Below are 14886 nucleotides of genomic sequence, written 5' to 3'. Positions count from 1 at the left end.
TCTTAAGGTGTTTTAAAAAAAACATATCATATTAACTAATTCAATTAACATTCTCAATCTATCAAAATTAATTAATTAGGTCTTACAGCAAAGATCAGAAGAGTATTTATAAAAAAATATTATTAAAATTTATAAAATAAAAGGTAAAAGACTACCGAAATTCTAGTAAGAAAATCAGTGAAATCATAAGAGATTGATAAAAATATTATAGAGACATGATTATAAATTAAGTAAAACTATAAAACTTCATGGAAACAAAAAAGAAGAAGAATTAAAAGCAGGATTAAATCACAGGAGCTTCCAAGTTAATTTAAAAAATCAATTATATTATTATGCTAATTAAAATGCTTTTCCTTCTATTTTTATTTCAGAAGAAGAAAGGTAAAATTCGTCAATTGCTTGCCCGTTTGGCGTTTGCCCTACTTCCCCGGGCATTGTTCTCTCCCTCGCTGCTATTCAAGTTTCGGTCTCATATATCCTCATTCACTCGCCGTTTGCTCCCCCTTGTTCACTATCCTTCAGGTTCGAATTCTCCTGTGTTTTTCTTCAACTGTCAGTTGTTGTCTTTCGTTGGCAAAAAAAGAAAAAAAAAAGTTGCTGTGTTTCTCGTTGATCTGCTTTCTGTTATTTCTTGCTTCGTCGTGATGCTATCCGTCGCGTGATGCTTCTCGTTCAATAATCATAATCGTGAAGCCTCTTTTATTGTTGATGTGACCTCTAACTAAGCCTCTCACTATCACACTCTAGCTGTTGTAACGATGCCCCGAAGACCCAGAAGGCGTAGCCAACATTTGAAAGCTCGGCCTTTGACATTCTCGCGTTTCGCTCGTTCAGTAGCCCAAATGGCCTCTACTTCCAAGTCTAATAAAAAATCTTATCGAAGCTTTGCAGGTAATCCCCGCCTCTACAGTAATGTGCAATTCATAGTTAGTTGATGCTTACAGTTTGCATAATTGCATCCCAGTTTCTAAGTCTCTAAGCCACTGCCCAGGCTATGGATTGGCTAAGCACACTTTGGAGGAGAAGACAGAGCAATCTGAGTCATCTGATGAAGAGTTTGAAGTAATTGTTCATATTTGATTTATTGCATTTAACATGTTCAAATTAAATTTGGGGAATAACTAGCAAATGATTAAAGTATCGTTTCTGTCATTGAAGGGTGTTGTCCAAGCTGATTTTTCCTTCTTTGATCCTAAACCTGGTGACTTTCATGGAGTAAAGAACTTGCTCCAAACTTACCTGGATGATAAACAATGGGATCTGAGTGGCTTTGTTGACTTAATCTTGGAACAGACCACAGTGGGCACTGTTGTAAAAGTAGAGGATGATGAGGATGAGGGGCTTTTTGCTGTTGTGACTGCTCTGAACTTATGGAGATACAGGGTAAGTGACTTCACAGACATTATTAGCTGCCATGTCTTGTTACCACGTTATCTATTGGCTGGCCTGAAATGTTATTATGTGAAATCATCTTTACTTCCATCTCATCCTGTTTCTTTTGCACTTATGAGCAAACGTCATCTGGACCCTTTTCAAATTTACCAGTTCGGTGATTTGTTACAAGTATGAAATAGATAGATTGCTGCGGGGATCAAAATACTAATGACATGTTTCTTATTTAAGATAGGACACCAAATCATATCTTGTGCGTGTGCTTGTGTATGTGTCTCTGTTTGGAAATTTAATACATAACAACATCATTTATTTGAGGTACAAACTGCAATGTTTTAATTTAGCAGATGATCCAGTATATTCTTGATTCTGCACGTAACTTGCCCATTGGATGTGTGACTGGCACAGTATTTCAGCACATGCTGAAGCTTGACTGTGTGTTTTTTCCAGGAGCAAAAATGTATCGAGGAACTGAAGGATTTCCTACTTAAAGTGTGCAAAGAAAAGGGCACATTTGATCAATTGAAACTTCTTTTGGGGGAACAAGCACATGATGTTGGTCTTCTGGTATCCCAGCGCGTAGTGAATCTTCCTCTCCAGCTTTTACCACATCTTTATGATGCCCTTTTTGATGAAGTGTCATGGGCGACAGAAGATGAGGTCAGATGTTGATATTAATAGATGGGTGAGGGTGGTAGATAGGATTCAACTTGATCGCCAGAGGCTCACTTTGCTCAGGGAACTTATAATGTGTTGTTTTGCATTTTTGTAGCCAACAGAGGAGCTTCGTAATTCCTTCAAGTTAACACATTATATAATATATAGTAAAATTTACAAGGTACCCTTCTGTGGCTTCTCCCTTGTACCTTCTACTCATTGTCTTCTCTTTTTGGTTACTATAGAGTTTCTAGTTAAGTTCATTTTCTTCTTGTTACTCTTATTTTTTCTTTGACCGAACGTAAAATCACAGCATAAGAATGCAGAGCAAAATCGAAAACTGAACAAGGATGATGATAATGCAATAATATATATAAAGCCTGAGGACGAACTTTTTCACAAGGTACTGAACTACTAATGCTTCTGTTGATCTTGTTGACCCATTGTCTATTTATTTCGCTTGCATTATTGACTATTTCCTGAAATCTATCACAGTTGAGCTCCTGGTTTTTCTATTTTCCATTGCAAACTTCACAGCCTGAAACTCGTGAGGCAAGTATATGATTCCTGATATACCATTATTCCAATATGTTTTGGTTCTCCATTTTCTTGGCATTTTCTGGAAGTATTTTTTTTAATGCATAACGATAATAAGTTCTGCCTCTGTTTTGTGGAGAAATACACAGCAAAATATGGAGTGCCTTATGGGATATTGGCAGTGAGGACTTTTTGCCATGTGTTTTCATGGAACGTAATGCTCACGTTCTTAACAGGAACTTTTTTCTCTCCCATCTTTTATGGGATACAGTTAATTTTCACCAGTTTTATTTTGGGGATGGGCTGTATGGGGTCCGTGGGTATTTTGAACAGCCTATTTGAGTTAAACTTCTCTCGTCTACATGCTCTTTTCCCTGGTTGATGGAGGGTTGAGCATCTGGATCAGGTATACTGAGGTTTCAAGCCTGATTCTCATCTTCCCTTCTACAATCTACATTCTGGGATTAGATAGGAATACCAAATCAACATGATCAAGATAGAATGCAAACGAAATGACCAAGTCCGAGTTCTTGGAATCAATTTTGATGCTCTGAACGTTAAGAATTTTAAAATAACTAGAATTTCAGTTTTGTTTTATTTTATTTTATTTTTTTGGGTGAACGATAGAATTTCAGTTTTATTTTCTTGCTTAAATTACCCTATAGCTATATCTTCAGTAATTCGGAATTGATATTCATGTTTTGCCCCTTACAGCTAAAGAATTACATGTCAGTGGGATTGGTCATGGCTGTTGAAGCAGATAAAATTCCCACATTTCGGCAAGAATTGCGGTCTCTAATGAGTGAACCCTGATGCGAACCATTAGGTGCCCCGGATTTCGAGCAATGCAGTCAAACTTCTGATTCATCCTGATCTGGTCCAACGTGCCAAATTATAATATTATTTTTTCTTTGTCATGGGCTTTAGGCACTTTTAAGAACGTACTCTTCTACATTAGCCTGATGCATTTAAAATTTTGCTCAGAGAGAAACGAACTTAAATTGATAAATTGAGTTCACCCCAGTTTATGGCCCTTTTTGTTCTTGCGGTTCCTCATGACCCGATAGTTGTGGACAAATATTTTCTGGGTTTCACCCTTGAAAGCATAGCGAGATATGTTACACGTTCTACAACTGCGAGAAAACAGTGCCTTGCATCAAGTAAAATGATGAAATTACGGCTCTGCTGATAATTGCTTGATTAACTGGATGAAAATGACATTGGGTGTGGATTAAAGCAAGTTTATAGTCGTATAAACCACCTTCCAGTTTCTAAGGCATAAACATCTGCAAAGTAGGGGCTGGTTGGTTTACTCAAGAAGCATTTTTTAAGAGTGTTTTTATGTAAGTCAAGACAAATTTTTTTTTCACATATTTATTTTATATATCATAAAATCACTTTTAAAATCATGATTTAATTTTTACTTAAGTACTTCCATAAATATCAGGTCAAATCATATATTGATTGCTTAGGGGGATTAGATGATATTTTTTAAATACAATTTAGGAGGAAAACATGAAGCAGCATGCCCCTGAAGGTGAGAAGCCATCGTTTTTCAGTGTTTATGCTGAAACCGCTATTAAGATCGTCCAGTTCATTTAACTAATCTCAATGCTTGACGGAAGATCACTGTATGATATTAGGGTCTAAATCTTCACGAGGTTAAGTGCTCAACTGTTCGTGCGATGGTAAGGACAATAAATCACATATATTTGTATGGTGACATTTATCTTAGCTAATACTAAAAGAAGAATGAAAGGACTATTAAAAGCCACCTCCAATAAAAGATTTGTCTAATTCATCCTTCGCAAAAGAAATAAACAAGCCTGTTATAATAATAATTTACTCATTAACAACACCAATTCTTCGTGGAAAACTCTTTCCCTGAAGGTTTTTTTTTTTAAAAAATTTTATTTGACTGCAATGGGTAGTTTATTCATTAAAAAAATTAATCAAAAGCCTGGCCTAAGGAAAATAAAAAAGGACCCAAGGCTGGGTAAAAAAAAATTTACAAAAGGGAAATAGATTAATTGCTGATGCTATTGGAGATAGAAGGAGGTTGTGGCAGTGGGGTTGTTCGTAGAACCACAACTCTGTCACGTTGTGGTCGCTATTTTCTTGTGAAATTAAAATTACACACACTCTCTCTCTCTCTCTCTAACTTCAGTGCTAAGTGATGAAACCAATGAATTCTCCTTCCGAAACTCTCGTGATCACTCGTGCATCCTTTAAAACTAGTTTTATTTTTAATTTAATTATAAATATAAGATTTTAATTTATTTTATTTTTTTATAACAAAAATTTACTTTATTTCTAATTTTATTTATTTTTTTAAGATAGTTCTTATAATAATTACATATATTAAATATTTTTATCAAATATTAATTTTAATTAATACACATAATTAATAATAAAAATATTTTAAAAAATATTTATTTATTATAAATAATTAGTTTAACTAATTTCACAACATTTATTTCTTCCCATACGATCATGCATTGCCATGCCCAGGAAAGAGCTCACAATCACAAAGCCGAGGTTGCGTCCGAGGCGTAGATAAACTTCTGGATATTATCACACAAGGCCTGTGCTTTGGCAGGCTCAAAGATCTCCACTCCATGGAACCCATCGTCGCTGAAATGGGTGAACACCTCCACTCCACGTGCTTCCAGAATCTTCACCACCTCCTTCTGCTTGTCCACCAGTGGGTCCCCGCCGTAGCCATTCAAGAAACACCTTGGCAGCCGTCCGATCTTCTCCCCGTAGATCCCATCACCCACCGTCGGATTACAGTACTCATGGTCCCGGTCGGCGCCAGGTGGCAAAGACAGGGCCCACATCAGTTCGTTCGCCGGCAGCGGCAGAATGCGATCGTTCGCCAGCCTCACCTCCGATGCCGTCCTCTGGACGCCACCAAAGTAAGCCGAGTTTAGTATCAGGCCTTGGATCTTCAGCGGAGACAAGTCAAGATCAGTGGCGCGTAAACCAGCGAAGTAGGCGATATTTGCTCCGGCGCTACTTCCCATCAGGAAGCACCGGGAGAAATCCGCGTGGTCTTTCATCCAGGGTTCGGATGCGTTGGGATCCCGGGCTTGGTTTCGGACCCACTCGATCGCTTCGACAGCGTCTTCGTAGGCCGCAGGAAGACGGTGCTCCGGTGCGAGACGGTAGTCGACGGAGACGACCAGGGCGGGCAAACGGGAGGCCAAGGCAATGCAGGAATCGTGGAAAATGGAGGAGGAAGGGTGGTAGAAGACGAAGCCGCCGCCGTGGTAGTAGATGACGACGGGGAGTTTGGGGGGAGAGGGAGGGAGAGGATGGGGGAGGAAGAGGCGGAGGGAGGTGTCGAAGGAGGAGTTGAGAGGGAGGTCCTTGGAGAGAGAAAGGGAATGGGCGGGGGCGGGGGCGGGGGCGGGGGCGGGAGAAGGGGGCACGGAGGGGATGGGTCGGAGTCGGGTGATGGAGCCATCGGGATTGGGTTTGATGCTGAGGAATTGGTAGGGGTCGAGGGAGGAAGTTGCATCGTGGGGGGCGGGGGGAGGTTGGTTGGCCATGGTTGAGACTTTAGAGGAGGGAGGCCCCGTCACACTCAGGAGAAGAAGAAGAAGAAGCTGCGGCTCATATGTAACCATCTCGTCTCATTAAATTGCCGCTTAATTTAGGTAGGTTGATACTGCTGGCCCTGGCCGGCCGGATGGAGAAATTCTCTCTCAGCCTCTCCATGTATCCAAATGACGTGTCTTTTATTTTTAAGGAATGAGATTAATCAAATTACAGCAACCTGGCTTTCCAGAGTTATGCGGATACTGTGCTAGCTATGCGCTAATTGAGCTGTTCGGGGCTTAAATGATACGCTGATAAATGCTGGTGACATTGTTCATCTCCTACGCCGGTTCTATGAAATTCACGAATTTAATTATTAAATCACACCACGATAATTAATTCAACAATAATGGTTCATTTAAGAAGCGCAACTGCCTTCCCCCCCCCCCCCCCAAAACCCCCCCGGGGGGGGGGGACCCGCAGTTATTATGATCACACCCTCCTGCCATGACTTATTCACTTTCATTCTTCACACTGAAAATTTTATGACCCAACTCATCATCTAAGAATATGCAATAGAAATAACATTTTTGTTGGTTCTAAATTTCTAATAAAGAAGTGCTGAAAGTCACTTGGGTGAAAACTGAAAGAAGTTTTCAACAGCGTTGTCCATCTAGAAGGAGAAGGAACCAAATTTTTAACAATTACTTCATTTGCGGGCTGCATACGTAAAAGATATCCCCGCCTCCCAAATTTTCGAGTGAATCAAATTTTACAAAGTCTGTCAAGTCAACAGTCACGTGCGTACCGAACTAGGCAGCTGGCAGGATGGAAGAGAGGTCGTTGGCGCTTTGACCATTGTCACTCTGCTCTTCGTGCATTGCTAATATATGCCCAGAATTTCTGGGCCCAAATTTCCGCCATGAAACCTTAATATAGAGTCTCATAGCAGTCAATTATAGCTGAAATTAATGGGTAAACCACATGTACTTCCCGTCTTTGTGCTTTGTATGCTAACATACACATGGACGACACTGTCTATTCCCTTCATAGTTTTACCTGGTAACTACTCTGTTTCTCAATCCTTTACTTTGTTACAAAGTTTAAAAGTTTTATCAGTTTGCATCGTTTACGCTCTGTTTTGTGCATGGTTTTGTTTTTTGTCGAATTTATGGTCCGCCATTTGGTGGCTGATGCTAAAATCGATGGTGGCTCGGTATTCTTACCCTTTAAATGAGTCACTAGATGGGTATGTGGAAAGTGACATTGTATGCCTTTTGTTCCAGAACCAGGGTCACATCTTTCCTATTATTTTTAACTTTTCCAACCAAGCTCTGCCTAAAGGTCCAAGATAGAATTTAGAGGAAACATCCTTGGTAGATGAGTTTGCACTTGTGAGAGAAAGAACAAGTCTGCCCACGCACTCATTATGTAGACTGAGTCATAAAGCTTTGATTCTTTGTACTTATGTCAGGCCTTGGAGATGAATGCAAGAATCAAGGAGTCAAACACTTCACAGAGCTCTTAAGCAACTGGTCTGGCTCTCAAGGATACTGCATGTATGCTAATAATTTAGTATTTAACTAATAGTAATTTTTCTTTTCATTTGACCATGAGTCCATATGCCGAAGCCTAGTTCAAGGGTCAATAGGTCAATTGTGTTGATTACAATCTGTCACAGGTGGAAGGAAAATTAAAACTCGCACAGCATGTCATAGATAGCTATTTTGGTACATTTATATTTATTAAATGATGCAAAGATTTCTTTCCCAATACAGCTGAACTTCAATAATTGAGAGAGAGAATGTAACAAATGTTATCAATTATATTAATTTGTGAATGTTATGAACTTGCTCTCCTAACAATGAACTCTAGTAAATTTACAAAATATTGTTGCAAAAAAGGAAGCTAACATTATCCAGAAGAAATGAGAAGAATAAAGCTCCTAGCATTTCAAGGGGGCTAGGATCCTCCATGCGAATGCCCATATTCTAATTATTACACCCTCTGCTCTCACCTGCAATATGTATCTACTAGCCTAACGAACTTTGCAGTTAAGTTAGTTGGTCCTTGCAGCTGAATTCCCATTTAACAGCCCGTTTTGATAGACGTTTGATGATTCACAACCAAGATGTGATGTGCTTTTACTTACTTATCTGTACTTCACCTGTTTGTAGAAAAATTGGAGACGGATCATGGGATTCTTGGACCATGCCCCTAATGGAACAGGTGACACTTGGTTATCGTGCTTCCATTTTACAATGTTAGGCATCTTACAATCAAGTAACTGTTTGTATACTCCATATGCTTTCAGACAACTATTGCCTGTGAGAAGGTAGCGAAGATGTTTGGTAAGAGATTCCAATTTTACTCCATGAGTATAATTTGTTTCCAAATAAGTTTTTGCTTTTATCCCTAGGTTAAGAAGATGACTGAACTAAGTCAGGGTTACAATATCGTCGGACTCTCTCAGGCGAGTAAGCAATGAAGTGAACTCATTTTACTTGAACTAACAATAATATTTCATTTTAGGCGGTATTTCTGGTAGGCACAAACAAAGACTAGCAAAACAAAAGGGGAAAAACTCAGGAGATGCAGCTGATATATAAGTTCCTTTTCATTTCTGCAGTCTTCCCACTATTAACCAACAATGGAGAGATGCAAGGAGATAATAGAACCAGTCAATATTCATACAAAAGCAAATATTAGAACATGATAAAAGCCCTATTTTGATCCTTGAAAGATAGCACCATTATCCTTTTTCCAAAGGCTCAATAATTGCCTATTGTATATTTAGTGCTAACGGGTTATAGTTTGAATTGTTAAGCATTTATCGTCTTAACATAGTAGAATGGCTTTTCAGTGCATATGTTTCCTTTCTTTCCTGTATTGATCACATGATAGCCTCATTTGGTTCACAGGGCAACATGATTGGTCGAGGGCTTGTTGAATTTTGTGATGGAGGACCGCAGGTATGGACTGATTTTTTAATCTATGATATTGGACTTTTACATCTCCATGGAGAAGTTATTTTGAGGTTGCATCTTTCTGTTTATTCTTTATTTGAGAACCCTGTTTTTTTAAAGTCTTATTTTAAAATTTATTTTTATTTTTATTTCAATGCTATTTATACCAATATCTGAAATCTGAATCGAGGCGTGTTGCTTTTTCTTTTGTCCTGGATGTAAATCAGGTGAAGAATTTCATATCGCTCGCCGGACCACATGCTGGTACTGCTTCTCTTCCATTCTGTGGGGTAAGTGCTTTATAGTTGAACTCAATCTGCTAAATATTTGTTCCTCTATAGCACTTAATCTCAGAAGGATGGTTTATTTCTGGAGTGTAGCAACTATAGGTACTTAATCAGACACAAACTAATACGGAAGTTTTATGGGCGTCTCCAAAGCAATAGCATGTTAAAACGCTATCCTTACCGCAATGTTGTCAATCTGTGATGAAAAGACTAGGAAAACCATGCTGTCATCTCTTCCTTAATCAGTTGGTTGCTAATATGTGCTATTTTGGAGTGAGTGCCCGTCTATATAAGGATTTTTAAATGGCGTAATTTTTCAGTATATATATCTTGGGAACAGAAACAACTGAGAGATTTGTATTGCTATTCCATGCAATATGTATCTAGACCCTTGCAGAACTTCTGACATGGAAATTGGTTTGACTGAGTACAAAGATATCAATAATTGAGTTATAAATTATCTGTCATTCTTCTGCGTGTGGGTTGTTGTAGTTGCAACATTGTCTGACATTTGCATTTTCCCAGTCCGAGTGGTTATGCGTTCTTCTTGATGATCTGGTCAAATTGATAATCTACAGCCGCTTTGTCCAGGTTTTTTACTTTGCTTAATCGCCTTGTTGTAACTTTTCACTTTTTAGTTTAATGAGAAGATTACTATGATTGAATTCGAAATGAATGTCATGCTGTTCTTATTTCAAGTCTCGTTCATTTTTTCTTATTATTTGGCTTCCAAATTCTTTTAGTAACATATTGCTATTTTCCCTCTCCTGGTACCCATGAAATCTTGATGCAGGAACACCTTGGGCCAAGTAACTACTTTAAAATACCTACAGTGAGTGGAATACATAATATGTAAATCATCATTTACTTGTTAAGTTGCATTTCACATATTAGTCGCACTTGAGCTATTTTGCTCTACTCAATAGTCAGTGACATTGGGTCTGATTGGATTTCTGCGTTATGGACAAATGGAGAAAACAAAAGCAATCAGTTCATGTTCTCATTTTTCAGGATATTTTTGCCTACATTAACGGATGTAAGTTTCTTCCAAAGCTTAATAATGAAATCATGAATATGAAGAATTATACATACAAGCTGCGATTTGCCAGCTTAGAAAATTTGGTTCTTATAATGGTGAGTAAGAATTTCTCTGTTCTGCCTCTCTTCTCAACTCTGTTTTGGATAATATTAGTCTATATTATATACACCTATGGTGTCTCTATGCTCCCTGCATGTGAATCAGTTCGAGCAAGACGCTGTTTTGATACCCAAAGAAACATCCTGGTTTGGTTATTTTCCAGATGGTGCATTTCATCCTGTTTTGCCAGCACAAGAGGTAATTTAAGTCATCACATATCTGGTATTTACCTGATGCAAGTATCTTATATAATAAGTAGTTCCGATGTACCTTGTATGTTATGTTTGGATTGTGAATTGAAAAATTCCACAGAATTTTAAGTGGGAGGAATTTAAACTTTCTAGGATTCAAGTCCTTTCTTTTAAAATGGGTTGGCTGGATAATTATTTGCTCATATACATACACATGCCTACATATATACTCCTCCGGTCCTTATTATAAGACCCCATTTGACTTTTTATTTGGTCCTAATTATAAGACACCAATCCATTTTATCTCTTATATTTATGCATTTTTTTCCAAGATAATCCTTCTAATAATGATAGTTTTAGCCAATATACTTAATTAGCAAGGATATTTTAGGAATGACAACACTTATTTATTATAAATAACCAACTTAACTTACTTCCTTAATCTCCTCAAATAAGTCAATTGGGTCTTATAATTAGGACCGGAGGAGTATGTTTTATTCTGAAAGTTTTCGTTTAGGAGCAATATTGTCACAAAATTTTTTTTAGATTCAATGTTATCCCGAAAGCTTCGAAATATAATAATGTTGCCCTACCTTGAAAAAAACCGTTAGCATTTTTAACTGTAAGGGTAACATTGCTTCGATAACCTTAAACCCAAAAAAAAAAAAAACAACAACAACATTGCCCCTGGTAAAAATGTTCAAAACAAATTTGTATCTTAACCTCTTTTTTTAAAATTCATGCTCTATTCCTCTAAAATTACATGCTTAAACTAATTCAACAATTAAAAAGCCCTAAATCCCTATTACTCTGAACTAGACCGGTAAAAGCTACCTCTTCTCTGGTCCAGATTTGTTCCATAAGTCACTTATTTCATTTACAAGCCATTGCGGATGGGCCAGTACCCTTTGCATAGGCTCAGGGACCGTTTTCTAATGCTAACAGCTCTAAACCAACATAACTAAACTAATCCTTGCCTATATTTGTATCGTAACAGCTACTTCCCACTAAGAAAAGTTTTTATAAAAATTCAAAAAGAAGATCAAAATTGATATCATTCTCTGGTGATTCCTATTCTGCAACTGGTGTTTGTGCCTTCTTCCAAAGAATGAGAAGCCATATAACTTGAGCCCATTGTTTGTGCAGCCACCCAAGGCTCCATTTTTAGACTCGTTTATTTTTCTGGTTTAGAGCTAATGTGACTTCCGGTAACACTGTCCCCTGCAGTGTGCTCCCTTGGCTTTGCTACTGTCATTCTATCCCATTCCATTTCTTTCCATCGTCATCATTCCCGGTAACCAATTGGACGCTGAAGAGAATATGCTCACCAGTTGTCCTGTTGTGCACCAGATCCATCCCCTGCTCGTCCTGAGTGCAGAACCAGAATCTCAACTCACAGATCCCAGGAGCTGCAGTGCTGATCGGTCGTCCAGGGTTTCCCCTTCCTCCTGACTTGCGCTCAATCACGCAGCCTTCTACTTGACCATAATCCTTTAATTCACCACTATTTAGTTCGGGGGTTAGCAGGAGTTTATGTTCTTGTGTGTCGTGGCTTTTCTTGATCTTCTTGAACCTTCATGACCACAGGTCCCTCAAGAATGGCGGCATGCGTGTCATCCACTCATCTTCATCGTAAACCTTTCTTACCCCATTCCCCAGCAGTTCATTGACGGTGACTTGCCTTTCTTTCACAGAATCACAGAATCACGCATTTCCTTCTTGCTTCCATTTCCTTTCCAAATGGAATCAGCTCGGGGACCACTTGGTACAACTTTTTCTCAGAGATAACTTATTCACACCCTATATATAGCCTCAAGGAACCCCTTCTGATGCTAACTGTTCTAAAGCAACATAGCTACCAGCTAACTAATCTCATCCTCTTATTACTTGTACCCTAACACCCTCCCTCTTAAATTTTACGCCATCTCTCTAATTCTGATTCAATTATAATGGATGTTATGGTGACTAATATTCTGACTCAACACCTTCCGATAAGACCCACTATAATTTTCTCATGCTTTCGTCAATCATCCCCATTATAATTTCTAAAATCCTCTATCATTGAAAGTATGGCCAAAGCATAAAATTATCATGCTTTCTTCCGAAACTTAATAATTAATAATGGAATTAGCAAGGATGGAACTCTAGCTTACTTGGTTTACAGAGTATTTTACCCTAACAGAAACTAGAAAACACTCCGTGCATTGTGCGGAGGATTCAACAAAAGCAGCAGTATAGAAGATTCAAAATTTTCAAATCCGAAAAAGTGACTGTGTATTAAAAAAAAAAAAGTCACTTATATGACCAAAAGATGTCACTTCAGTAAATGATGATTGAATAGTAACGAGGATTTTGTTTGTATGTGTTGTATTAATATATCAAGTGTTCACTTGATAAGCTGTTTGAGGCCTGTGCTTGTGATGGATGGACGGGGCAACATTCGTTCTTAAATTTCACGAAGCAATCAATGCATGAAATAATTTACCCAGACATTTAATAAAATGCCCTGTTTTTCACAGACTAAGCTCTATACTGAAGACTGGATCGGTTTAAAAACTCTGGATGAAGCTGGAAAAGTGAAATTCATCAAGGTGTCAGGGAATCATTTGGAGATATCAGTTGGTGAGATGAAGAGATATATAGTGCCATTCTTGAAGGACCAAGCATCAACAATCGCACTTCCAAAAGTCGTAGAATCTTCATCTGGTTGGCAGTGGTCGCTCCTGAGCTTCGCTTTTGAAATGGCTGGGCTTAATGAAGGCCGGCAGTTACTCCGCATCATGGGTTAGAGTAGATTATTCAAAAGTTCCTGTGAAATTGACTTTACAGGATGTATAAAACGGAACCACCGTCGGTTGGACCATGGGATATGACGGTGAATTTAAAAAGCCGAGAATATTTAAATTATTGGGCATTCTAAAGTCATATATTCAATAAAGTGGCGGTGAAGTTCTAGTTTTGTAGACCGAGCGAGTGAAAGCTACATGGAATAATTCCATTCTCAAGCACTGTGATTATACTTGGGCAGAATATTTATGTACGTGTAGCAGGACAATACCAGCTTCAGAGGCTTTAACAAAACAACAATCTGTCAATGTTAATCTTCAGAATCAACAGGCCAACTATTGACTCTCCTATAATCCATTTCAAAGGCAAAAGCATCATGAATGTATTTCCAACAAATTGAAGTCGCCAAACCTGTGATCTGAAATACGCACGACATACACCTTTTTCGCTTCATTATGGGACCATATGGTACGTACGTATATCCATCTTAAAATGCGACTTGTCTGTTATGACAATATAGTAGTATGATAAACACACCGCATGATCCATCAAAAACCCCAGTGCTTCTCTTTCCCCTTATCATCTCAAACTGATCAAGCAAGCGCTGAGCTTTGTAAATGGCAGAAGCCCCACGCCCATTCACTCTTTTTCTTTTGTTTCTTTTTTCCTTTTTTCAAGAAAAGAAGGGAAATGCGTGAAGTATGATATAGTGATGTGGTTGGGCCTCAGAAATGTTGCTCTCACACGTCAGCTATGCTTCCAACGAGGGTTTCCAGACTTGGATTGGACCAGTCGGTTTGAAAAACTAACCAACCTGAGAACTGATGAAATCAGATTGAAAAAAGTACCAAAAAAAAAAGAGAAAAGAAATCAGCCTGGAAATGCTAAATTTGATTAAAGAAAACTATGGTAAAACCGGTTATATTATTCTTTTATTTTCTAAATTTCTAAATTATAATCCATTATTCCAAAATTGTAATATACATACATGTCTGCATCTAATAAGCATCGAGAGAATGAAGAAAAATGAACAGACATGTAAGAAACTTTATAAATGTGTATGTATATATTCAACAAGTTATAATTATAAATTATGAAGAAATTATATTTTGGACGAAAAATATGGAATAATGATAGATAATTAGATATTACCTGTGAATACCCAATTTTGTCTGGGCCCCACAAACTTATTAAATGTAATTGAAATTAAAGAAAAGGAAAAAAAAAAAGAATCATAAAAGATTGATATCCTCCTTGATCTTTCTTGGACGCTAAGTCTGAGAAGTTCACCATATGACAAATAAAAAAAAATCCCTCTTACAATAAATGGCAATAAAATAAGAGATAAGAATTAAAAGCCAATTTAGGAAATGTGAGGTGGACACATT

The 14886-nt window shown here is 37.9% G+C and overlaps 3 protein-coding genes across 11 annotated transcripts; 2 read left to right on the top strand and 1 right to left on the bottom strand.

Annotated features, from left to right (window-relative positions):
• The first annotated feature begins 432 nt into the window (after positions 1-432).
• LOC114739973 (protein BCCIP homolog) lies at positions 433-3719 on the top strand. Of its 4 annotated transcripts, none has more exons than XR_003739659.1 (9): positions 433-522; positions 748-891; positions 965-1062; positions 1159-1383; positions 1843-2052; positions 2165-2230; positions 2363-2452; positions 2545-2992; positions 3301-3347. XR_003739659.1 is itself a non-coding variant. In XM_028928085.1 (9 exons), exons 2-9 carry the CDS (start codon positions 759-761, stop codon positions 3397-3399), a joined length of 951 nt encoding a protein of 316 aa, XP_028783918.1. In that variant the 5' UTR covers positions 433-522; positions 748-758; the 3' UTR covers positions 3400-3719. The 4 variants fall into 4 exon arrangements, 3 of the variants coding, with proteins under 3 accessions (XP_028783918.1, XP_028783919.1, XP_028783917.1); XM_028928085.1 differs by having other exon boundaries at positions 992-1062; positions 2545-2601; positions 3301-3719; XM_028928086.1 differs by having other exon boundaries at positions 1294-1383; positions 2545-2601; positions 3301-3719.
• A 1316-nt stretch (positions 3720-5035) lies between these two features.
• Positions 5036-6341, bottom strand: LOC114739971 (probable carboxylesterase 8). The gene has a single exon (XM_028928075.1). The coding sequence runs from the start codon at positions 6216-6218 to the stop codon at positions 5112-5114; it is 1107 nt and encodes a 368-aa protein (XP_028783908.1). The 5' UTR covers positions 6219-6341; the 3' UTR covers positions 5036-5111.
• A 50-nt stretch (positions 6342-6391) lies between these two features.
• On the top strand, positions 6392-13597 carry LOC114739972 (palmitoyl-protein thioesterase 1). Of its 6 annotated transcripts, none has more exons than XM_028928080.1 (12): positions 6392-6478; positions 7604-7688; positions 8307-8358; positions 8444-8464; positions 8549-8606; positions 9034-9101; positions 9323-9385; positions 9908-9973; positions 10176-10214; positions 10394-10516; positions 10626-10718; positions 13231-13597. In XM_028928080.1, exons 1-12 carry the CDS (start codon positions 6448-6450, stop codon positions 13498-13500), a joined length of 969 nt encoding a protein of 322 aa, XP_028783913.1. In that variant the 5' UTR covers positions 6392-6447; the 3' UTR covers positions 13501-13597. The 6 variants fall into 6 exon arrangements, with proteins under 6 accessions (XP_028783913.1, XP_028783910.1, XP_028783909.1 ...); XM_028928077.1 differs by lacking the exon at positions 6392-6478 and adding an exon at positions 7091-7191 and having other exon boundaries at positions 8549-8602; positions 9051-9101; XM_028928076.1 differs by lacking the exon at positions 6392-6478 and adding an exon at positions 7091-7191.
• The last annotated feature ends 1289 nt before the right edge of the window (positions 13598-14886 follow it).

The sequence above is a fragment of the Neltuma alba genome, unplaced genomic scaffold (assembly GCF_004799145.2).
Source record: "Neltuma alba isolate B1F8T4 unplaced genomic scaffold, ASM479914v2 tig00003001_pilon, whole genome shotgun sequence".
Taxonomy (NCBI): Eukaryota; Viridiplantae; Streptophyta; class Magnoliopsida; order Fabales; family Fabaceae; genus Neltuma; species Neltuma alba.
The sequence above is the reverse complement of the archived record's forward strand: the minus strand, read 5'-3'. Positions and strand labels throughout refer to the sequence as shown.

What these genes read in the sequence shown, in the direction of transcription:
- LOC114739973 (XM_028928084.1), top strand. Translation starts at nt 759, where the DNA reads ATGCCCCGAAGACCCAGAAGGCGTAGCCAACATTTGAAAGCTCGGCCT. An exon ending in CATCTGATGAAGAGTTTGAA is followed by an intron (nt 1,063 to 1,158) that starts GTAATTGTTCAT and finishes CTGTCATTGAAG; the next exon opens with GGTGTTGTCCAAGCTGATTT. An exon ending in TATATAGTAAAATTTACAAG is followed by an intron (nt 2,231 to 2,362) that starts GTACCCTTCTGT and finishes GTAAAATCACAG; the next exon opens with CATAAGAATGCAGAGCAAAA.
- LOC114739971 (XM_028928075.1), bottom strand. Translation starts at nt 6,218, where the DNA reads ATGGTTACATATGAGCCGCAGCTTCTTCTTCTTCTTCTCCTGAGTGTG.
- LOC114739972 (XM_028928076.1), top strand. Translation starts at nt 7,101, where the DNA reads ATGGGTAAACCACATGTACTTCCCGTCTTTGTGCTTTGTATGCTAACA. An exon ending in CAACTATTGCCTGTGAGAAG is followed by an intron (nt 8,465 to 8,548) that starts GTAGCGAAGATG and finishes TTTTATCCCTAG; the next exon opens with GTTAAGAAGATGACTGAACT. An exon ending in CGTCGGACTCTCTCAGGCGA is followed by an intron (nt 8,607 to 9,033) that starts GTAAGCAATGAA and finishes ATCACATGATAG; the next exon opens with CCTCATTTGGTTCACAGGGC.